General features: G+C 41.4%; 1 protein-coding gene across 5 annotated transcripts in view; it reads right to left on the minus strand.

Moving 5' to 3' along the window:
• EOGT (EGF domain specific O-linked N-acetylglucosamine transferase) overlaps positions 1–24,706 on the minus strand; it is a 44,289-nt gene that overhangs the window by 15,691 nt on the left and 3,892 nt on the right. For 4 of the 5 annotated variants that reach the window (XM_039248864.1, XM_039248862.1, XM_039248863.1 and 1 more), the window contains 7 exons: positions 24,451–24,674; positions 23,237–23,337; positions 22,291–22,399; positions 19,260–19,354; positions 18,809–18,913; positions 14,637–14,743; positions 10,779–10,882 (listed from right to left, as the gene is read on the minus strand). In XM_039248864.1, coding sequence (XP_039104795.1) covers positions 10,779–10,882; positions 14,637–14,743; positions 18,809–18,913; positions 19,260–19,354; positions 22,291–22,399; positions 23,237–23,337; positions 24,451–24,660 — 831 coding nt within the window. In that variant the 5' untranslated portion in view covers positions 24,661–24,674. Of the gene's footprint in view, positions 1–10,778; positions 10,883–14,636; positions 14,744–18,808; positions 18,914–19,259; positions 19,355–22,290; positions 22,400–23,236; positions 23,338–24,450; positions 24,675–24,706 lie in introns of those variants that run through there. The other variant, XM_039248866.1, reaches the window with a different exon arrangement.

The raw sequence follows: 24,706 nt of genomic DNA on the forward strand, positions 1-24,706 counted from the left end.
ATCTGCCACAGGGGAAGGGCTTCTTTCTAGTCTCATGTTGAAGAATATTTGGATATTCTTGAAGAGGCCATAAAATTTCCTCCTGTGTATGTCTCCAATTTAAACATGCACATAACCTATGACTTAGAAAGTCTTACAGGAATATGTCCTCCAGAAAAGCTGGAATGAGGGTATAAAGACACATGCATGTGGGAAGGATATTCACTGCATTTCAATAAATAGCAAAAAAAAAAAAAAGAACTGGCAGCACACGAAATATGATTGGGGGGGCAGGACATAATACATGCATTGAGGCATGTGGCATATACTCGTAGCATCTACCAAATATCATGTGGAGATAGATGCCCCTGATATAATAGTAAGCTAGCATATGAAACAGCATATTTTCACACCCTTACATAAGTTTTATTATATTCTTATATAGATCCTTACATATTGTATGAGGATATATTCATATTTGTTAAAGTAAAGTCTTGCAAGGGACTCCCACACATGCTAACTGCAGTTGGTTACTTTTGAGGGAAATAGACTTGGAGAAGAGGAAGAAAGGAAGGAGACCTTTTTCTTTCTTCTTCTTCTTCTTTTTTTTTTTTTTACACCCCCATGGCTTATTATTTTATTTTATTAATGTTTATTTATTTTTAGGGGAGAGAGAGTATGTGAGCGGGGCAGGGGGACAGAGAGAGGGGGAGAGAGGATCCAAAGCAGGTTCTGTGTTAATACAACAGAACCCAATGCAGGGCTTGAACTCATCAACTGTGAGATCATGACCTGAGCCAAAGCCGGATGCTTAACCCCAAAAGAGGGAGGAAATAGCAGTGTGGCAAACGTGCTCAGCTAAATGCATCCTGCCTTTCCTTGCCAGTTGTGGTCAGCATGCCCTGACATCATGTTCCCAGTTAAGTGAGTCATCTGGGACTTCATGGTGGCCATGCATCCTATTTTCACTCTCCAGCAGATGCAGAGAAGGGGAGGGCTGTAGAAGGTGCTCTGTTTAACTCGGCCCACTTGAGGAAGACATGGATAAACATGCAACAACAAAATATAAGGAAGCTTCTGCCAACTGATCAGAAAACTTTCCATCAACTTAATAGGATGTGCAGGGAACTATAGGGACGGGACCAGGCACTGTGGTTTTAAGGCCCAGGACGGGGAACTGGCTGCTTGGACTAGAACCCTGACCCCGCCCCTTGCTGACCATGCTCTTAGAACACCCGTCTGCTGCTCACACCCTCAGCTTCCTCATCCGTAAACCAAGGTCATAAAGGTCCTACTCCCCGGAGAGTTATGAGCATTCAATGACATAATATAGGGTGTAATTTTTTTTTTTAAGGCACAACAGGGTCGCCTGGGTAGCTCAGTTGGTTAAGTGTCCAACTTTGGCTCAGGTCATGATCTAGCAGATAGTGGGTTCGAGCCCCACAATGGGATCTGTGCTGACAGCTCAGAGCCTAGAGCCTGCTTCGGATTCTGTGTCTACCTCTCTCTCTGCTCCTCCCCGGCTCATGTGCGTCCTCTCTCTCTCTCTCTCAAAAATAAACATTAAAAATAAATAAATAAATGTCAAAAAAAATTTTTTTACAAAGCACAACAACCCTGAGTTAATTATCAGAGCTCCTGGTAGCTCGTGACTGTGCCCTAGAAGCACTGATAGAAAGAGAAGAGAAAGAGACTGTTGCACCCTTTGCTCACAAAAGGATTTTCAAGAAATGAAACTGTTGTGGTAGCAAAACTGGAATGCGAGAGGGAAGTGTAAATACTTGTGAAGAAGAAAATCAAAAGAGAGCATTATTAACATGCCAAGAATTATCAACCAATTCTCATCAGATTTCAAATCAAAGTACAAGTCTATGGAGCAGTGATAAAGGAAACCTTTCTACACAACTCGACTACAAGCCTCCTATCTCTGAAAACAAATCATGAGTGAAACCACTTCCCCTGCTGTATGAGAATCTGACCTTTGGTTAACTGTCTGGCTCTGCTGTCTGGAAATGAAGGCAGCAGGGGTCCACTGTGCTTCTAGGTAACACTGCTGGTGGTTTTTTTTTTTAATTTTTTACAAATTATTTTTGAGATTGGGGGCCAACGTGGCAGAGAAGTAGGGGGCTCCATACTTCCTGCACATCGCAAACAAAGAAGGGCTGAAGCCAAAGGACTCTGAACCCCAAGAGTCTGGGAGGAAAGAAGACGGAGTCTACCAGGAAGAAAATGGGAAATCCAGAAAGCCCCAGCGGTGCGTGATTGCGAACTGGGAGAGATAAAAACAGGCTGGGACACGGAGGCACAGAGAGGAGGGATCCTCTTCTGCAAAGAGACAAAGGGAAGAAAAAGAGCAGCTGGGGAAATATAGGACTGTATTTGGAACAGATAAAAACCTTGGACAGGGAGGGAGAGGGATCCCATCATCCTATCTCTAACTGCAGGACTTTAGGACAGAGATCCCATCTCTAACTGCAGGGCTTTCTTTCGACTTCGGCAGCAGCCGGCTGCCCTGTTCGCACACCTGCAGGAGAATGGAGTCACCTCTAGATTCAGTGGTACCTCAGGGGCGCAGTCGGCAGCAGGAGGAACTGGTCCCCCTCTCCTGAACTGCTGCAGAACAGCCGCAGGATTACATTTCAGGCAGTGTCATTAATGCGCAAAGAATGGGAGTTTAAAACCGCAGCTAAGCGTGGGACATAGGAGACAGCTGAGTGAGACAGCTGCCTAGTGGGCGCCACAGCACAGTGAGGACGGATCCAAAGGAGTGACTTGGGACACTTGGTCCCTGATGAAGGGACTGGGAGGTTGCCATTTTTCTCCCCACAACTGCCAAGGCGAGTCCTCAGGGATCTGTCCGCGGGGTACAAAGGGGGAGGTGGGACCCACTACACCAAATCATGCCCCTCCCCACTAAACAGCCGTTTATCCACTGGAGCTGCATAGATGCTGCGTAAACAGACGGCTCCCTCCTCCAGACCAGCCATGCAGCATTGCCTGGATTTACTCTAGGTCAATTCTTTTTTTTTTTTTTTTAAACACAACTGGACTGTGAGACTAGTTTTCTTTTTTTAATGTTTATTTTTGAGAGAGATAGAGACAGAGAATGAGTGGGGGAGGGGCAGAGAGAGAAAGAGACAGAATTTGAAGCAGGCTCCAGGCTCTGAGCTGTCAGCACAGAGCCCAACATGGGGCTCGAACCCACAAACCATAAGATTGTGACCTGAGCTGAAGTCAGGCACTTTACCGACTGCACCACCTAGGCGCCCTAGGTCAATTCTTGTTACTTAGATATATTATCCCTTTTCTCCTTCTTATCTCTTCCCTCCTCTGGGCTGGTTACTCTGGTTGGTGTGCCTAAATAGACATACGTAATCCACTCTCTTGATGCATGTTCTACACCTTCTTTCCTTTCCTTTCTTTCTCTCTAGAATAATCAGGCCATATAGTTTCTCTGGGTAACATTATCTTCATTTTATTTTTCCTTGCCTTCTTCCTTATTCTTCTTTCTTGTTTGTTTGTTTGTTTTTGGGTTTTTTTTGGATTAAGGCTTTTAGTCCCTCTGCCTGGTCAATGTTCATTTTCTCTTTCTACCCACCCCCTGTCATTTCTCTCTTTATATATACTCTCATCAGCATTGTCTCCACCCTGTTCTTTACTTGTAGCTGGTATTTCTGGTTTTATGCTTTTAGACTGTCTTTTGTTTTTTTGTTTTTTTTTTCATTTTTGTCTGTTTACCTCTTTGTTTTGTTTGTGCTTTTATGTATTGTTTCCTGTTTGTCTGTGTTTTCCTTTCCAGGGCTACTTCAAGAAACAAACCAAAGCACATCTGGTGGAGGGTCCAAAACATCACTACAAGTAGGGAAATAAAACCAAAGTCACAGCAGCAAAGAGCAGGTAACACTCCAAAAAAAACCACCTTCTGAATGGCCAGGCCCTATAATATAGCAGTACTTGCAGGTGCAGAGCACATAACAAGTTTTTAAAATGTACAAGGGACAGAAAACTAGCAAAAATGATGAAATGGAAGAATTCTCCTCAAAAGAAATTCCAAGAAGTGATAGCTAAAGAATTGATCAAAACAGATATAAGCATCATAACTGAACAGGAATTTAGAATAATAGCCATAAAATTAATCACTGGGCTTGAAAAAAAGCATAGAAGACAGCAGAGAGTCCAATGCTGCAGAGATCAAGGATCTTAAAAATAGTCATGATGAATTAAAAAATGCTAAACATGAGGTGCAAAATAAAACGGAGGCAGCCGCAGCACAGACTGAAGAGGCAGAGGGGAGAATAGGTGACTTACAAGATAAAATTATGGAAAAAGAGGAAGCTGAGAAAAAGAGAGATAAAATGATCCAGGAGCACAAAAGGAGAATTCGAGAACTGAGTGATGCAACCAAATGGAACAATATCCATATCATAGGAATTCCAGAAGAAGGAGAGAGAAAGAGGCTGAAGGGGTACTTGAACAAATCATAGCTGAGAACTTCCCCAACCTGGGGAAGAAAACAGACATTGAAATCCAAGAAGAACACGGAACTCCCCTCAGAAGTAACTTGAATCTATCTTCTGCACGATATATCACAGTGAAACTGGCAAAATACAAGGATAAAGAGAGAATTCTGAAAGCAACTAGGGATAAATGGGCTTCAACATACAAACATAGACACATAAGGGTAGTAGCAGACTCATCTTCTGAAACTCGGCAGACTAGAAAGAAATGGAAGGAAATCGTCAATGTGATGAACAGGAAATATATGCAGCCAAGAATCTTTTATCCAGCAAGCCTGTCATCCAGAATAGAAGGAGAGAGAAAGGTTTTCTGAAACAAACAAAAACTGAAGGAATTCATCACCACTAAACCAGTCCTAGAAGAGATCCTAAGGGGGACTCTGAGGAAAATGCTGCAAGGCTCACAAGGTACCAGAGACACCACTACAAGCATGAATCTTGCAGAGTACACAATGACTCTAAACCCATATTTTTCAATAATAACACAGAATGTAAATGGACTAAATGCTCTAATCAAAAGACATAGGGTATCAGAATGGAAAAAAAAACAAGACTCATCTATTTGCTATCTATAAGAGGTTCATTTTAGACCTGAGGACACCTTCAGATTGAAAGTGAGGTAATGGGGAACTATCTACATTCTGCTGGAAGTCAAAAAAACTGGAATAGCCATATTTATATTAGACAAACTAAACTCTAAAGTAAAGGCTGTAACAAGAGATGAAGAAGGGCATTATATAATAATTACAGGGTCTATTCATGAGGAAGAACTAAAAATTATAAATGTATACACACTGAATTGGGAAGCACCCAAATATATAAAACAATTACAAACATAAGCAATCTTATTGATAAGAAGGTGCTAATTGCAGGGGACTTTTATACTCCACTTACAGGAATGGATAGGATCAACTAGACAGAGAATCACTAAAGAAACAATGGCCCTGAACAACACATTGGACCAGATGGACTTGACAGATATATTTAGAACTCTACATCCCAAAGCAATGGAATACACTTTCTTCTTGAGTGCACATGGTACATTCTCCAAGATAAATCACATCCTTGGGTCACAAAGCAGCCTTCAATAAGTATAAAAAAAACTGAGATCATACCATACACACTTTCAGATCACAATGCTATGAAACTTGAAATTAATCATAGGAAAAAGTGTGGAAAACCTCCAAAAGCATAGAGGTTAAAGAACATCCTACTGCAGCGCCTGGGTGATTCAGTTGGTTAAGCACTGACTTTGGCTCAGGTAATGATCTCGCAGTTCATGAGTTCAAGCCCTACAATGGGCTTTGTGCTGAAAGCTCAGAGCCTGGAGCCTGCTTTGGATTGTGCATCTCCTTCTTTCTCTGCCCCTCCCCAGCTCATACTCTGTCTCTCTCAAAAATAAACATTAAATTTCTTTTTAAAAAAAGCACATTCTACTAGAAAACTAATGGGTCAACCAGGCAATTAGAGAAGAAATTTAAAAATATATGGAAATAAACCAAAACGAAAATACAACAATCCAAACCCTGTGGGATGCAGCAAAGAGGAAAATACATTGTAATCCAGACCTATCTCAATAAATAAGAAAATTCACAAATACAAAATCTAACAGCACTAAAGGAACTAGAAGCAGAACAGCAAATGCACCCCAAACCCAGCAAAATAAGAGAAATAATAAAGATCAGGGCAGAAATAAACAATAAGGAATCCAAAAAATCAGTAGAACAGATCAATGAAACCAAGAGTTGGTTTTTTGAAAAAACAAACAAAATTGATTAACCTCTAGCTAGGCTTCTCAAAAAGAAAAGAGAGAGGATCCAAGTAGATAAAATCACAAATGAAAATGGATTACATCCAATCCCTGATATAAACAATTATGCTAACAAACAGGACAACCTGGAAGAAATGGACACATTCCTAGACACCCACACACTAACAAAACTCAAATGGGAAGAAATAGAAAATTGGAACAGACTCATAACTAGTGAAGAAATCGAATCAGTTATCAACAATCTCCCAACAAATAAAAGCTCTTGACCAGATGGTTTCCCTGGGGAATTCTACCAGACATTTAAAACAGAGTTAATACCTAGTTATTCCAAAAAACAGAAATGGAAGGAAAACTTCCGGACTCAATCTATGAAGCCAGCATCACTATGATTCTGAAACCAGACAGAGACCCAGCAAAAAAAGAAAATAAGAGGCCAATATCCCTGATGAAAATGGATGCAAAAATCCTCAACAAGATACTAGCAAATCGAATTCAGCAGCATATAAAAAGAATTATTCACCATGATCAAGTGGGATTCATTCCTGAGCTACAGGGCTGGTTCAGTATTTGCAAATCCATCAATACGATATATCACATTAATAAAAGAAACGATAAGAACCATATGATCCTGTCAATAGATGCAGAAAAAGCATTTGACAAAATACAGCATCTTTTCTTAATAAAAAAAAAACCCTTGAAAAAGTCAAGATAGATGGAACATACTTCAACATCATAAAAACCACTTATGAAAAGCCCACAGCTAATATCATCCTCAATGGGGGGAAATTGAGCGCTTTCCACCTGAGATCAGGAACATGACAGGGATGTCCACTCTCACCACTATCGTTTAACATAGTGCTGGAAGTCCTAGCATCAGCAATCAGACAACAAAAGGAAATAAAAGGCATCAGAATTGGCAAAGATGAAGTCAAACTTTCACTTTTCTCAGTCGACAAGCTACTCTACATGGAAAACCCAAAAGACTCTACCAAAAGTCTGCTAGAACTGATACATGAATTCAGCAAAGTTGCAGGGTATAAAGTTACTGTACAGAAATTGGTTGCATTTTTATACACCAATAATGAAGCAACAGAAGAGAAATAAAGAAACTGATCCCACTCACAATTGCACAAAAAAACATAAAATACCTAGGAATAAACCTAACAAAAGATGTAAAAGAGCTGTATATTGAAAAGCATAGAAAACTTATGAAGGAAACTGAAGAAGACACAAAGAAATGGAAAAACAATTCATGCTCATGGATCGGAAGAATATTGTTAAAATATCAATACTACCCAAAGCTATCTACACATTCAATGCAATCCCAGTCAAAACTGCACCACCATTCTTCTCAAAGCTAGAACAAACAATCCTAAATTTTGTATGGAACCACAAAAGACCTCAAAATGCCAAGGTAATATTGAAGAAGAAAACCAAAATGGGAGGCATCACAATCCCACACTTTAGCCTCTACTACAAGGCTGTAATCATCAAGATGGTATGGTATTGGCACAAAAACAGACACATAGACTGATGGAATAGAACAGAGAAATCAAAATTGGACCCACAAATGTATGGCCAATTAATCTCTGACAAAGCAGGAAAGAGTATCCAATGGAATAAAGAGAGCCTCTTTGACAGATGGCGCTGGGAGAACTGGACAGCAACATGCAGAAGAATGAAACTAGACCACTTTCTTACATCATACACAAAAATGGACTCAAAATGGATGAAAGACCTGAATGTGAGACAAGAAACCATCAAAATCCTAGAGGAGAAAACAGAAAACCACCTCCTTGACCTCAGCCTAAGCAATTTCTTACTCAACATATCTCCAATGGCAGGGGAATCAAAAGCAAAAATGAACTACTGGGACCTCATTAATATAAAAAGCTTCTGCACTGCAAAGGAAACAATCAACAAAACTAATAGGCAACTGACAGAAAAGATAGCTGCAAATGACATATCAGATAAAGGGCTAGTATCCAAAATCTATAAGGAACTCACCAAACTCCACACCCAAAAAACAAACAATCCAGTGAAGAAATGGGCAGAAGATATGAACAGACACTTTTCCAAAGAGGACATCCAGATGGCCAACAGACACATGAAACGATGCTCAGCATTCCTCCTCACCAGGGAAATGCAGATCAAAACCACACTGAGATACCACCTCATGCCGGTCAGAGTGCCTAAAATGAACAAATCAGGAGACTCTAGATGCTGGTGAGGATGTGGAAAAATAAATGGTCACCCTCTTACTCTGTTGGTGGGAATGCAAACTGGTGCAGCCACTCTGGAGAAGTGTGGAGGTTCCTCAAAAAATAACAATAGAACTCCCCTATGACCCAGTAATACGACTGCTAGGAATGTACCCAAGGGATACAGGAGTGATGATGCATAGGAGCAAATGTACCCCAATGTTCACAGCAGCACTTTCAACAATAGCCAAATCATGGAAATAGCCGAAATATCCATCAACTGACAAATGGATCAAGAAGAGGCAGTGTATATATATATAATGGAATACCACATGGCAATGAGAAAGAATGAAATCTGGCCATTTATAGCAACATGGATGGAACTGGGGGGTATTATGCCAAGTGAAATAAGGCAGAGAAAGATAGATACTGTATGTTTTCACTCATATGTGGATCTTGAGAAACTTAACAGAAGACCATGGGGGAGGGGAAGGGGAAGGGGAAACATAAAAGTTACAGAGAGGGAGGAAGGAAAACCACAAGAGACTCTTAAAGACTGAGAAGAAACTGAAGGTTAATGGGGGGTGGGTGAAGGGGGAAAGTGGGTGATGGACTTTGAGGAGGGCACTTGTTGGGATGAGCACTGGGTGCTGTATGGAAACCAATTTGACAATAAGTTATATTTTAAAAATAAATAAACGTTAAAAGAAGAACACAAAAGAAAAAAATTGTTTTTGAAAGGGAGGGGTTGGGGAGGAAGGGGGCATGAGCACACAAGATCTGGGTATGGGTAGAGAGAGAGGGAGAGAGAATCCTAAGCAGGCTCCATGTCCAGCATGGAGCCTGATGCAGAGCTCAATCCCACAAACCTGTGAGATCAGGACTTGAGCCAAAATCAACAGTCAGAAGCTCAACCAACTGACCCACCCAGGCCCCCCTGTCTGTGATTTAAAAAGAGGCTTGACGGGTACATTGCATCTGGACTGGGAAAGGGCACAATGGCTCTTGCAGCTGGCTGTCTCTTCCGGGGATCCTGGAGGCTCCACCAATGCGGCTGGTTCAGGGGATACTGGCCTCTGTGGGACATGAGGTGTCTGTATCTGCCCCAGGTGGGTCCCCGCCCCCTGCACCTGAGCTGTGCTGTTTAGGCTTCTGGAAGGACTCTCCCTGGAAGAAATGCCTGAAGCCATCCTGCCTCCAAGAATGTTCTCAGGACACCTGAGTGGCTCAGCTGGTTGAGTGTCCAACTTCGGCTCAGGTCATGATCTAACGGTTCGTGGGTTTGAGCCCCACGTCGGGCTCTGTGCTGACGGCTCAGAGCCTGGAGCCTACTTAGGAATCTGTGTCTCCCTCTCTTTCTGACCCTCCCCTGCTCACACTCTGTCTCTCAAAAATAAATAAACATACAAAAAAAAAAAAAAAAAAAGAATGTTCTCAACAGACCTGTGAGCATCTTGTGAGTTGGTATGTCTAGACGAACTTTTGATGACCTGTTAGTGGTAGCCTCTCACGTGCCCCATATACCACCTGTCCTTCCTATCATTGCCACTATCACAGTCAACATGCAGAGCACACGTGCTATGTGCCAGCACTGTGACTCTTCATACACTGTACGGTTCATCCATGACAATGAGGTAGATACCAGAATTATTCCATTTCACAGCTGAGTGTACTAGGGCAACCCGGGGGGTTACCTTGGCAGGTGGAAGGGCCAGAGAAGGGAAGAAGGAGAAGGGAATAAAGACCATGCCAAAAACAAGCAAAAAACAGGTGTAACTCAACACATGTACTTATGTTTATGCCTAAGAGTCGCCCTGGGTAGTGACCTGATACACACAGCACAGTCTGGCATCAAGGAAGTAGCAAAGGGAAGCCACAGTTAAGCAAAGGTAGATGGTAATTACAGGAGGCCACACAGTAAAACAGAGACAAGCCCTCCCCATATGAGTCAGGTGGGAAGTCACGGAGGTTAAGCAAATGACAGTCTGCATGCGTCCGTCTCAGAGAAGCACTGAGCACAGGTCTCTGGAGCTTCCCCTGCCCTCAGGGGGAAAAATACCTTCCAAAATATCTTCATTACAAAATTCAACAAACATAGACATATATATACACGCAAATGTATCTGCCCATATGTATGCATGCATGTAAATGCACGTGCACAGACACATTCATACCCATCTGCATAGGTGTGTATGTGTGTGTATATTTCAATGTGTGTGTGTTAAAAAATTCCATTTCACCACATCAGAGTCGCACATTTACTGAGCCAGGCAAAGACGAAGCTGAAGCAGAGAACACATTTTTACTTACGGTGTCCCACATCACGATGTACACGTCCGTACTGAAGGAATTATTAACGTGCTGAGTAATATAAAGATTGATAAAATCACAGAAGTGGTGGTACATGTTAACACCTGGTATTGGAAAAAAGAAATCGATGCTAATTAACCCCAAAGAGCAAAGGAGTAAACAATTTTTATTCCACCCCATTTATTTATAGTGTGATAGACTTTTAGATAATTGGGAGACTGAAGATAATTGGGAGAAAAACATACGAGTTTTTCTAAAGGAAAGGATACAGAAAGGATCTGTACTTGGGAAGTCCTCAATTAACTGATAACTGGGTTCAAAAATTCACTTTAAAATTGTCTGTTTAGAAATCAGGAATGCATTTTCCCATATATACACTAAGTAACAAATGAGCAGAAATTGCAAGAAAAAAAATAATAGAAGTCTATTTAGCACAAAATGGGGTAGAACTATATAAGCCAATAAGGAGTAATTTTATTTTTTGTGATCCCTTATTTTTTTTAAATATATTAAGCAATATGTATTTATCATAGAAGTACTGACGACGATGGCACTATTAACATCTGTTTTTTTCATTCCTGTCTCCACCCCCCCCGCCCCCATTTAATCACTATTTATAGCATTGCTTCTTCGGAAAATATTAACCAACTATCTTTTAGAAGGGCTGAGTGTCTCATGTTCTAATTGAAAGAGCATGAACTTTGGAGTCTGAGGAACCAGGTTGAATCCCAGCTTAGCCATTCAGGAGCAACGTTTTCAGAAGAGTTGATACAAGTCACTAAGCTTTAGCTTCTCTAAGAGAAACAGGAAATCCTTATATTTAGGTGCCATTATTTTTAGGAGGAATCTAAAGAAAATGTACCTCAAAGTACCCGGCCCCGTGCCTGGCACAGAGTGAAACTGTAATGAAGACCACTTGGATCCTGCCGGATCAAACAGGGAGGAAGAGAGTGTGCGTGCAGCTATTTCTAAGTTTGTAAGTCCATCATTAAAAAGAAACCAAACATGTGCTCTTTTGACTTAGGTATGCAGGACCCAGTATCCAAACAGGCAAGGTGCAAATCTAATCAAGATGATATTCCAAGAACTGACATTCAAAACATGTAGTTTGGGGTGCCTGGGTGGCTCAGTCAGTTATGCGTCCGATTTTGGTTCAGGTCATAATCTTATGATTCATGGGTTTGAGCCTCACATCGGGCTCTGTGCTGACAGGTCAGAACCTAGAGCCTGCTTTGGATTCTGTGTCTCCCTCTCCCTCTGCTCCTCCCCCGCTTGCATTCTGTCTCTCTCTCAAAAATAAACGTTTAAAAAAAATTTTTTTAAACATGCACTTGAAAAGAAAAACAGTGACTCTCAAAAGCAGAAATCATAAAATATTCTGACTTTATTCCCACGGTTAATAATAATGTTGCATGCCAGAACATAAGAGTTAAAAATACTCAGTTTACAGAAGTCAGGTCATTAGGCTGTACATCTTAAAGTTATACAGTGCTCTATGTCAGTTACATCGCAATAAAACAAAAAGAAGAGGAAAAAAATTCTTTTTAGACTGGTATCTTACTTTTAAAAAATTTTAATGTTTATTTTTTTAATGTTTTATTTATTTCTGAGAGAGAGAGAGAGAGAGAGAGAGAGAGACAGTGTGAGCAGGGAAGGGTCAGAGAGAGAGGGAGACAGAGAATCTGAAGCAGGCTCCAGACTCTGAGCTAGCAGTCAGCATAGAGCCTTATGCGGGGCTCGAACCCACAAACCATGAGATCATGACCTGAGCCGAAGTCGGACGCTTAACCAACTGAGCCACCCAGGCGCCCCTAATGTTTATTTTTTGAGAGAGAGAGACAGAGTGTGAGCTGGATATGGGCAGGGACAGTGGGAGACAGAATTTGAAGCAGTTTCCAGCTCTGAGCTGTTAGCACAGAGCCTGATGAGGGGCCTGAACCCACAGACTGTGAGATCACAACCTGAGACAAAGTCAGACACCAAACCAACTGTGCCACCCAGTCATCCCTAGACTGGTATCTTAGAGGAATATTTGGAAAGACTCCTTTATGCATTCAGGACAATTAAGCAAAGAGCATATTTTCAAATTAATAAGAAAAAGAAGGTTCTATGACAATACATCCTTATGTTGAGGTGGGTGCACAACACATGTCAGCTCATGTATCCTACAGCAAGTTTGTAACAGGCACCGAGGAACGCAGCACAGACCAGTGCTTGGTGTTACAGGATTTATCAAGGAGGGAGAAAACACAGGTCCCACGCTCAAGAAATGCGCCCCCGAATGAGTCGTGTTCTGCAGAACGCTCATTCTCTGATGGTGAGAGTCAATGTGAAAAGGGTACCGGGCTAAGGGTGTAAGAAGAAAAAAGTAGACTTACAAATATAGGAAAGAAACAGCCCAGTAGCCTATTATTCCTACTTGACATATTTTACTGCCTGAGTAGGGGCATCCATGTGACAGCTCATGCATCTCCACCTCTTTCATAGGCAGAGCACAGAGTTTGCTTTGCCCCTCTTCAATTTGCTTATTTAAAACATGAGTCAGGACCTCAAAACTAGCATTCTTGCTCTTATTTCCAAAAGCTCAACAGGGTCTGATATCTGAACCTAATACTTCATTAGATAAGAATTACAGCTTCAGAAAACAGAGCCCATTAAAAATGTAACCAATAAATTACAGTAATTCTGAAATTTTTGTGACAGAAGGCTCTCTATATTTCACTGGAAGCCCAGCCCCTCATGCATTTTGATACAGTATGGTGTAATAATCTTTATCTCTTTTAAAGTCTATTTTTTATTGATTTTGAGAGAGAGATAGAGAGCAAGCAGGTGAGGAGCAGAGAGAGAGGGAGAGACAAAAATCCCAAGCAGAGTCCATGATGTCACCACAGAGCCTGACGCAGGGCCTGAACTCACAAACTGTGACCTGAGCAAAGTCAAGAGTCAGACACTTACCTGACTGAGCCACCCAGGTGCCCCATGATCTTTATCTCTTATACTAAGACACATAATATAGCACAATCCATGTTTCTCCTCTCTGGGGCAACTGGATCACAAAGTTAAAGCTGTCCTTGCAAGTTGAGATCAGAAGCTATAGGTACAAATGGGACAATAATCCTAACTTTAACTCTTTTCCCCCAACAATAAACTGCACTGCTAACTTCCAGAGGAATTTTCAGTTCCCTTCAGTCATGGAAAGGATCTTAGAAAGTTTGCCAGAAGAGGTCAATGGGCATTCCTTTCCTATCCATGATGTACACATGGCTTTTCATTTTAAGTTTTTCTAAGGACGTACAACACAAATCAAGTGATTACAGAAACCAGATGGGGTAAATTTAGTTAAAAGGTGTCCATATACCTTTTTCTCTCATCTTTCAACTTTTATGGAGTCATCTGATATGAATGTGCTGGTCTCTGCTAAAATACCAAAAGTATTCTATAATGCGAAGTTCAAACTAGCTCCCGTCTTCAGAGAAGAAAGCCAAAAGCAAACCCACTACTGAATGTTACACACCCTCCCAGAAAGTCACAGGAAATCACTACATATGCATATCGAAAAAGGAACAAAGCCTCATTCACCAATTAATAAATAACAGGCAGGGGACACTGGGTGGCTCAGTCGGTTGAGCATCTTCAGCTCAAGTCATGATCTCACAGCATGTGAATTGGAGCCCTGCATCAAGCTCTGTGCTGACAGCTCAGAGCTTGGAGCCTGCTTTGGATTCTGTGTCTCCCTCTCTTTCTGCCCCTCCCCTGCTCACACTCTGTCTGTCTCTCTCTCTCCCAAAAATAAAAAACATTAAATAAAACTTTTTAAATAAATAAGTAAAAAAATAACAGACAAATTTAACTTCTCACCTGCATCCAGTTTCATGAAGTAAGTTGGTTTTTCAATAACAACATCACATTTAGCATCTTCTATGGGTTGGAAGGAGAGCTGAGTATAGCTCTGTAGCTCAGCAAACCTGGAATTAAGAGTTGGGAGATGGTTTCAAAGGGATCCTCCTGAACTTCATGCTGCAATACTGTAACTCAGGATGTGCTCTTTAGGGGGACTTTATGTATAGAATATGCTCTTATGAAGATAAGTAGAACTTCTCAAGCTTACTAACATTTATATAACTTGATATTGATTTTAAGGTTGAGACAAGGAACAAAAATGACAGCCTCATGCACAAGATACACCAGGAATTTTCCAGACAAAGAAGAAATCTACACATGGCATTGGCTGAATAATCTTCCAGTAAAGTGGGAAGATTCACAAAAGCTTCCTGTGATCTTGTAGTAGACTTTAGGATTCTACACAGATGGCATTCCAAAAATTACAGACTGCCTCAGAAAGACAGCAGATGACTTAGCTTCCCATTAGAAAGTAAAGCCTTTTCCTTAGAAAATGTCTTTGGAGACCACATGGCACAGTTTTCTTTCATATAAAAGAAGATAATCACAGGCATGTGCCAAGAGATAATTAGAGTTAACCTAAAGATTGTAACTCTTCACCTTTGAGACAACTGGCGTGAAACAAATACCAAATAAATCTTTTTAAAAAACACACAATACCAAATTATTATGGTGGTTTCAAAAATATGTTCACAAATTCTCTGACACTTCTTCCTTCAAGAGGTAGTGATTAACTCCCTCCCCTTAAATGTGGGCTGGACTTAGCGATTTACTTCTAATGAACAGAATATGGCAGAAATGATTGTATGTGACTTCTGAGATTAGGGTATGCAAAGACTAGAGCCCCTATCCGAGGGCAGTGTTCAGTCTCTCTCTGCCTCTCTCTCTCTCTCTCTCTCTCTCTCTCTCTCTGTCTCTGTCTCTCTCCCAGAAGCTGGTTGCCATGCTCTGAATAGCACTAGGGGAGAGGTCTGTGTGGCAAAAAGATGACACCAGACAGAGAGAAAGTGAAACTTACCACAACATGAGTGAGCTTAGAAGCAGGGTCTCCAAGCCGACTGGAGCCTAGGGGTAGCTAAACCCTTGTCAACGGCTGAAATGCAACCTTGTGAGAGATCCTGAACCAGAACCACCCAGCTAAGCTGCCTCCAAATCCTGACCATCAGAAACTTCATGAGATAATAAAGTTTGCTGCCTTAAGCTGTTGAATTTTGGAGTAATTTGTTATCAAATAGATAATGAATGAAAATATACCCTAGTGCATATTTTGGAGTAATTTCTTACGTGGAAATAAATATCTAATATAAATATACCACAGGGAACTACCACCAGGTGGAATCAGATATCAAAATGTAGTAGGAAATCAAATGGCCCACTGCAGCAGAGGAACTCCTAATGTAAAACTCTATTAAGTGTTGAAAAGAAATAAGAGGCCCAAAATGGAGTCACTTGTGCTAAGCCCATGTTACCCAACCAAAGCTTAACACCTAACCTAATTATACTTTCCAACTTCTCTAGGAATGGAGTCTTAACCAGCCAGTCTGTAATTTTCTGGTCAGCACCAATGAGGCCATCTGCCACAAAGACTCGCTTTCCCCCATGGGAAGATGAAGTGATCTGCTCTTTCCCTGTCCCCACCCCCTTCTGGCCTATAAAACCAGAAGCATTTTGTATAGCTTCTTGGAGCTCTTCACTGTTTGCTAGATGGGATGCTGCCCAATTCATGAATTGCTGAATAAAGCCAACTAGGATCTTCAAAGTTATTCAGTTGAATTTTTAAGTTAAGGAAGGTATTGCTGTGTAGACTGTAAAATGCCCTACAAATGTATGGTGGACTATTATCTTGAAGCATTTGCTCAGCATGAATGTTTGACCTCAAAAATTAACATTATATATGACTATCCTATGTGACTTTTGATACTGTGATTTATAATAAGATATATACATGTTTGGTCTTTATCCCCATCTCTGGCACAGAGCTCCTAAAATCCATTGGAATTTCCAAGCAGTAAGAGTCAGAAAGGTGTTGTTGTTATGCTAATGTGGTACTTTACAACCTCCCTAAGGTTGGGGACTGGCTACCAAAGGAATCACCAAATCACCCAATCAAAATCACCATTATTAGAGGGTTGGGATTGAAAGTTCCCCACACCTTAGGGGAAGAAAAAGGGGCTGGAGTTTGAATCAACTGCCAATGTCCAGTGATTTCAGCAATAATGCCTATGTGATGAAGCCTCCATGAAAACCTAACAGAAGAGGGCTTGGAAGACTTCTGGGTTGGGGAACACGTGGAGATACGGGGACAGTGGGGTGCCTGCAGACGGCATGGAAGCTCCGTGCCCCTTCCCCACACCTTGCCCTATGCAACTCTTCCATCTGGGTGTTCCTGAGCTATATCCTTCTAGAATAAACTGGTAGTCTAGTAAGCAAAATGCTTCTCAAAGTTACTTGAACCACTCCAGCAAATTAACCTAACCCAATCTACAGCCAATCGGTCAGAAGCACAGGTGACCTCCTGGGCTTGCAACTGGGCTCTAAATTGGGGCAGGGGGACAGTTTGTGGGACTGAGCCCTTAACCTATGTGGGATCTGATGCTGTCTCTGGATAGATGGTGTCAGAATTGAGTTGAATTGTAGGACAGCCACCTGTTGTCACACAATTGCTCGGTGGTGCATGTAAAACCTAACATATACATTGGAATTGAGTGCTCAGCTAGATTAAAGGGGTAGCATGGGAGTTTCTTTGGGATAAAACAGTTCTGTATCCTGATTATGGTAGTGGGTGCATGCACACAGACATGTGATATAAATTTCATAGAATTATGCATCCAAGAATAAAAAATAAAAAAGAGTGCATGCAAATACTGGTGAAATTCAAATATGTTTACTTATTGTTATTTAGCAATGTCAGTTTCCTGGTTTTGATCATCGTGTTATGGTTATGTAAGATGTCATCATTAGAGGAAGCTGGGATAAGGGTACAATGGAAACTACATCTAAACTTCTGGAAGTCTACAATTATTTTTAAATTTTAAAAAAAGGTTTTTTTTAGTACCCTAATTTCTTAATTTCTAGAGGGAGTCACTTAGACCACAGAATTAGCAAAAATGTTTAAGAAGCACCAGGTGGCTCAGTAGGTTGAGCGTCTGACTCTTGATATCAGCTCAGGTCATGATCTCATGGTTCCTGGGTTTGAGCCTCACGTTGAGCTCTGTGCTAACAGTACAGAGCCTGCTCGGATTCTCTCTCTCCCTCTCTCTCTGCCCCTCCCCTGCTCATGCTGGCTCTCTCTCTCTCTCTCTCTTTTTCTCTCAAAATAAAGAAATAAACTTAAAAAATTTGTTTCAAATCAAAATATGTTCCCTGGTTTATATAAAGTTCAAAAAGCTGATCAGAAGTGTTGAAAGTCAGGGTAGGGTTTCCCTTTGAAGGGGAGTCTGGGGTCCTGGGGATGGTGTGCGTTTCACCGGGGAAAGAGTTACACAGCTAGGCTTACTTTTTCATTATCCAAACTGTACCCTCCTCTATATGCTTGTTAGGTACTTCAATAAATGTTTCTTTCTTTAAAACATGTGTTCCTCAAACACATGCACAATTATGAAGTTAATAAAAATTCATTTTTGAACTGATTTTTTTCTTCCATTGGCAGTCAGTAAATCCTGTATCATACTTCCTACTATTTTATAAACATATATTTAATTCAAATATATTCAAATATATTCACTCTGTAGCCATTACTCCCTGGAAGCTCATGCCAAATTCTCTACAAATAAAGTAACATTTTCCATTTAAAAGTGCATTACAAGGTTTGAAAGTGATGGAACTATAAACAAATATTTTATTTATTTTTATTTTTTTAAAGAGGTTTCTTTTTTTTAATTTCTTAAATGTTTTTTATTTATTTCTGAGAGAGAGAGGCAGTGTGAGCAGGGAAGGGTCAGAGAGAGAGGGAGATACAGAATCTGAAGCATCCAGGCTCCAAGCTAGCTGTCAGCACAGAGCCTGACGCGGGCCTCGAACCCATGAACGGTGAGATCATGACGTGAGCTGAAGTCAGCTGCTTAACCGACTGAGCCACCCAGGCTTCCCAAAAACAAATATTTTAGAAACATATATATGTAAAATCTTACCAGGACTGCAGAGGGCTCTTGCGCTGACCTTGAGACATCAACGTACGAATGTCAAGCATGCAGTGTCCTCCAATTTCACCACTCTGGAAAAAGTCTTCCTTAAATCTGGCAGATGACAAAAAATTAAGCTGGGTTCGGAAAATGTTATCAATGCTCAATGCTGATGTAACTTAGGTGGTTTACCAATTTCCAAAATCGGTTCCTCATTAGAATTTAGCTCTTTATAATAGAATGTTTCAAACAAAAACAAAAGTAGCAGAATGGTACAGAAACCTGCTGGGCCCCTAACCCCGCTTCACAATGATCAACCTGTGGCTTGACTGGGTCTCCCATCCTGCACCCATTCCCCAACCTCATCGCCATATTATTATGAAGTAAATCCAAGGCATATCCCTGGACCTGGAAATATTTTAGAATTTCTATTAGACTTTAACATCAACCACCAAAATACCTGTCATGGTTTCTCTTGATGTTTCTTAAATCAAGATAGAGATTGGTTGCTCTGCAGTACTGAAGGTAACGGGAACACACCAGACTTGAGTCATTCTGAGAGGAGGGGGAGAAAAAAGAAAAAAATAACTCGAGGAATTAACATTTGGAGGCCACACTCAGCCTTGCTAGACACATTGACTGGATGTCCACGTTCAGGGTGAAACCATAGCAATGAAAGGCTACCTCTGTGGATGCCTTTTCTCCTCCCCCAGCAGACTGTGGGCAAGCATAGTTTTGCTACTATGCACTCTCTGAGGTTACTAGGAAGAACCCCCAAATGTTCTATTTATATCATCTCAAACTTTAAGGCCAAGTGCTTTATGTATGGTTTAGTTGTGCTCTTAAAAAAAAAAAAAGCACTCAGTGCTGTCACTATTTCACAGCTATGGTGAAAAGCATTTTTCAAAGCCAAGCCAAATGCAACAAAGAAGGATGCACACATAAAAGACAGTGAAATGAAGGCTAGAAGGGCAGGTTGCCAATTTTAAGAAGAGGTGCTCTCTACAAACTATAAAACTACTCGGAGTCTCTGTCTCAACAGTAAGAAGGCAATGTTTTTTAAATCACTGTAATAAAAGAGTTTAAGAGTCAACTACCAGACCCTGCCTTTTTTTTTTTTTTTTTTAACATGTCTGGTTTGTGCTGAAATAGGGACAGTTTCAAAAACTGTAATCTCCTCTGGATTTTATTTATAGATTTAAATGTCATTTTATTGTTTCCCCATAATTCCCAATGAACACAAGGCCTTAACCTTAACCCACCTGGTGTTTTGGAATCCACAGTTGGTAAGGGCTCATGGTCTGATCGCACAAAATGTGTCAGTGTAGATCTTGTCCAGGAAAGCATTCTACAAACTGCCTTGGAGGAGGTGTGTGGGGTGTGGTGTGGCTCTCCCTTTGTGCCTTCTACAAGAACAGCTGGACTCCAGCCAAACCATGAGACACACACAAAACAGTGTCTGGTAAGGGTGCCCTGCAGCAGTGCAGGTGAAAGCCACGCCTTCCTCCTTGGGGGTTCATCTTCCTCCCTACAGCTGCTTCAAGTTCTACTATGTGCTATCTCCAAAGGCACCATAGAGCACATATTCCATTTCTTAATGAAGTGAATTACAAGAACTTTTTTTTTTTTTTTTAATTTTCTAGATTGGAGATAACAGAGACCCCTGAGAGGTCAGAGACATGGCCAGAGTTCAAGAACCCTTGCAGATAGGAGACCTTAATCGTAATAGTAAGTGCTTACAGGGGTGCCTGGATGGCTCAACTGGTTAAGTGTCTGACCCTTGATCTCAGCTCAGGTCATGATCTTGCAGTTCATGAGTTCCAGCCCTGCATCAGGCTCTACGCTGATGGTGAGGAGCCTGCTTGGGATTCTGTCTCTCCTTCTCTCTTTCCCTCCCTCGTGTTCTCAATCTCTCTCTCTCTCAAAATAAATAAATAAACTTAAAATAATACTAAGTTTTTACAACACCATGAACTTTTAAAAACTAACCCTGAGCCCTTTGCTGGAAGTCCAGTCCTGCACTGAGTATTTTTATAAGCAGAATCCCACTGCATCCCGACCATCAGCTATGACACAGGCATAGACTGAAAAGAAAAGAAATTGAAACATGGCAAGGTTGTTTCAAGGTGCTCTAAGAATCAGGTTTTGAACCCTGCCCTGTGGAGCCTGCTCTTCTGACTACCCAGACCTGGCTCTGAGCAACGTGCTTGGCTGACCCAATGAGTGCAGGCGTGGCTGAAAACACACAGAAGAGATCTGTATCTGAGTTCTAGACATAGAAGTCTACAAGGGTGGTCCTGGAGAAGCTGCTTAACCTCTCTGAGGACTGTGTTTTCCTCTCTTGTCAAACAGCATCAGTAAACCCTGCCCTGTCTATCTGTTCTAAGGCTTGTGAAAGTCAACCTAGCTGACATAGAAAAAAGCTTTTTGCAACCTGTAAAGCTCTAAACAAACACAGAGCAATATGGTGGGGGTGATCATATCTCCCGAATGACTTGTGAAGGAATTTGGAAAGAAGCAATTTATCAATTTATCTTCTTTAGCATAAGTTGGGGGAAAATTCTAAACCTAGTTATATTTTAAATGCTTCAAAATATGACCTGATACATTTGTGAAAATGAGGATGCAGCTTCCAAATGACACAGGACAACTTGTTTTAGAAAGTTAATAAATAAGCATTAAAATTTTTTTAGGGGCGCCTGGGTGGCTCAGTCGGTTAAGCGTCCAACTTACACTTAGGTCATGATCTCGCGGTACGTGGGTTCGAGCCCCGCATCAGGCTCTGTGCTGACTGCCAGCTCAGAGCCTGGAGCCTGTTTCAGTCTGTGACTCCCTCTCTCTCTGACCCTCCCCTGCTCACGTTGTCTCTCTCTCTCTCCTAGAAATAAATAAAACATTTAAAAAAAATTTTTTTTTTAAATGGGGGGGCACCTGGGTGGCTCAGTCAATTAAGCGTCCGACTTTGGCTCAGGTCATGATCTCACGGCTCGTGGGTTCGAGCCCCTTGTTGGGCTCTATGCTGACAGTTTAGAGCCTGGATCCTGCTTCAGATTCTGCGTCTCCCTCTCTCTCTGCCCTTCCACTGCTTGCACTCTGCGTCTCTCTCAAAAATAAACAAACATTAAAAATTAAAAAAAAAAAAAAAAGTTAAATAAAAGCTGAAGCCGGGGCACCTGGGTGGCTCAGTCGGTTAAGTGTCTGACTACTGCCCAGGTCATGATCTCGCAGTTTGTGGGTTCGAGCCCCTCCTTGGGCTCTGTGTTGACAGCTCAGAGCCTGGAGCCTGCTTTGTATTCTGTCTCTGCCCCTCCCTCACTCGTGTGTGTGTGTGTGTGTGTGTGTGTGTGTGTGTGTGTGTGTGTGTCAAACACATACGTTAAAAAAAATTTTAAGTTGAAGCCAATAAATACATGACTAAGGATTCGTCTCATGGAGCCCTGTTTTTACATGACAAACCAACCACTAACGAGGATTTGAAAATAAACACGCACCGTTTCCTTAGGCTGGCAGAGCACATGAAGTTCCTCCAGGCGCTCTCCGGCGTATCCAAAGTCAGCTTGTTTCCAGAATATGTCCTGGGCTGATTCAAGGGTATCTGTCCTATTCACAACCACAAAGCTTCTATGATTTTTCTTTTTCTGTAACTGTTTGAGCCTTGAGTTTCCTTTCTAAAGGTTAATTTACTAAAAGTTTGCCATTAATTTTTTTGAACTATCATAATCTTTCTGTAACTCTTTTGCAACATCAAGTTACCAAAATAAGTTATTTACAGGCTTATTCTCTTTTACTAAAAACACACACAGAAATTTATTAAGTTAGGGTCATCTGGAACTGAAGAAAATGAGCTAATTACTTTATTTGTATTTTCTTTACTCCCCTAACCTTGAATACACTGGAAATACTAACTCCATACTTCACACTCTCCTCCACACTCCAGAGGAAGCCATCAATTTAACTTTTTAGTGTTTGTTGGGGGGAAATATTTTCCAGTGATCCATACTGTTTTCTCTCTCTGGTAGAGGAAAAAAGAGATATTCCTGCTCAGGGTGGCAGGAAGGTGGGGAGGCAAGTCAACTTGAATTTATTACTGTGGAAGCAAATTCATATCTAAAAGAATTACTAACTAAAACCAAAAGAGTTTGGCTGGCAAGTGGGGCATCAGCATACACTGCAGAGAAGGATGATTTCAAGAGGAGGAGAGGGCGCCTGGGTGGCTCAGTGGGTCAAGTGTCCGACTTTGGCTCAGGTCATGATCTCACAGTTTGTGAGTTTGAGCCCTGTATCAGGCTCTGTGCTGACAGGGAGGAGCCTGCTTGGGACCCTCTGTCTCCCTCTCCTTCTGTGCCTCCCCCACATGTGTTCTCTCTCTATCTCAAAAATAAATAAACATTAAAGAAGAGAATTTCAAGGGGAGGAGGATTCCATCTCGAAGCTTACCATCCCATGTCCACGTAGGTGCAAAGAGGGTAGCCGAACCTGAACTCTGGTTTGCAGGACTTCTCATAACCCCAGCAGTATTTTAGATTCTCTAAGTGTTTCTAAAACATAAAACGTGCACCTTTAGACTGGTCTCCCTTTTTCTGACATGGAGGGCCGACTCTAGCTATTTCTATGAAAAAAACAAATCTTTACAGAACTTTCACTCTTACATCTTAGAATACATATTCATGTAATAAAAACCATTAGAATAAACGCTAAGAATGGCAGTCTCAGAGTTCTTAACAATGGTCTTTAATCCCCGCTCCCCCAACACCACATCTCTGCCCCAACCAAAGGGCAGGCTTTCCCTGCACTACCAAAGACCACTTGCATTGGAATTTCGTCAAGTAACTTAATGAAACTGCCTTTCTCAGGGAGCAAAGTGATTCTAAAAAGCAGTCCCACAAGAGTCACAAAATGAAATTTCTATGATCAAAAGAACCACAGACAAATTAAATGGATCAGCAACTTTACTCATCAATCAAGATGAGCAGCAATGCCACAAGACGGGACAGTTCTGTGGCCCTGGAGGGTCCCAGCAGCTGCTGCTGGCCAGGGACTGTAGGCCGCTGGTCTGCAAGGCCCAGAAGCAATGCTGGGCTCATTCCCAGGTCTGCCTGTCCATATGCTTCCTGTGCAGGCTCCATGGGAAAGGAAGTGTCTCACAAGCCCCAGCTTTGATCTCTGCGACCTTGTGAGATGTCTTAATGGGCTCCAATTTGAGGCCTTTCTGACAACCTTAAAACAGCAGGAAGGCCACAGTAAGAATCATAATTAGGTGGAGACAGAGGCGGAGGTGTTATTACCTTAATAAACGCTAAGAGACATTCTCAGGTGCAGTTTAAGAAAGAAGAGGTGTGAAATTCTTTGGTTACTTTTAACTAGACCTTCTTGTCCATATAAAATGTAATTTATACTGATAGTATTGGCTGCCTATTTATTTTATTACTGATTTAGCTTTTAAATTTTATTAGTGATTTCAATTTTAAATCTCACTCTCCTGAATAGGATATCATTTTAAGCAAAGTTTAGTGACTTAGCAGCACTAGACAAAATGCAAACAGTCTTACCGCTACCTCACAGGAAGCAACCATCAAGTTCAGGTTATAAAACAGAACTAAAACCCTTTTAAAAATAAATGAGAGGAGGAAAAAAAAACCCTGAGTACCTACCTTATAAGGACAATGTGAGTCTTTCTTACAGACCGTGGCAATGTGCCTGTTATTGTGCAAAAAGAAGGGAATGTGTTCCTGGGGCAAGCGGATGCTGGCATAGTTAAACAGAGGCTCGCCTGGAATGCCATCGGCCTTGGGAGAAGCCTCCTCTTGGCCACTCAGTGAAACACCATGAAGCAATACTCCAAAAATAAGCAGCATTAACATAGCAACCTCCGGACCTAGAGATTCAATTGAAAAGGTTTTTGTTAAG

Source organism: Hyaena hyaena, unplaced genomic scaffold (genome assembly GCF_003009895.1).
Source record: "Hyaena hyaena isolate Hyena2069 unplaced genomic scaffold, ASM300989v1 scaffold_320, whole genome shotgun sequence".
Lineage (NCBI taxonomy): Eukaryota > Metazoa > Chordata > Mammalia > Carnivora > Hyaenidae > Hyaena > Hyaena hyaena.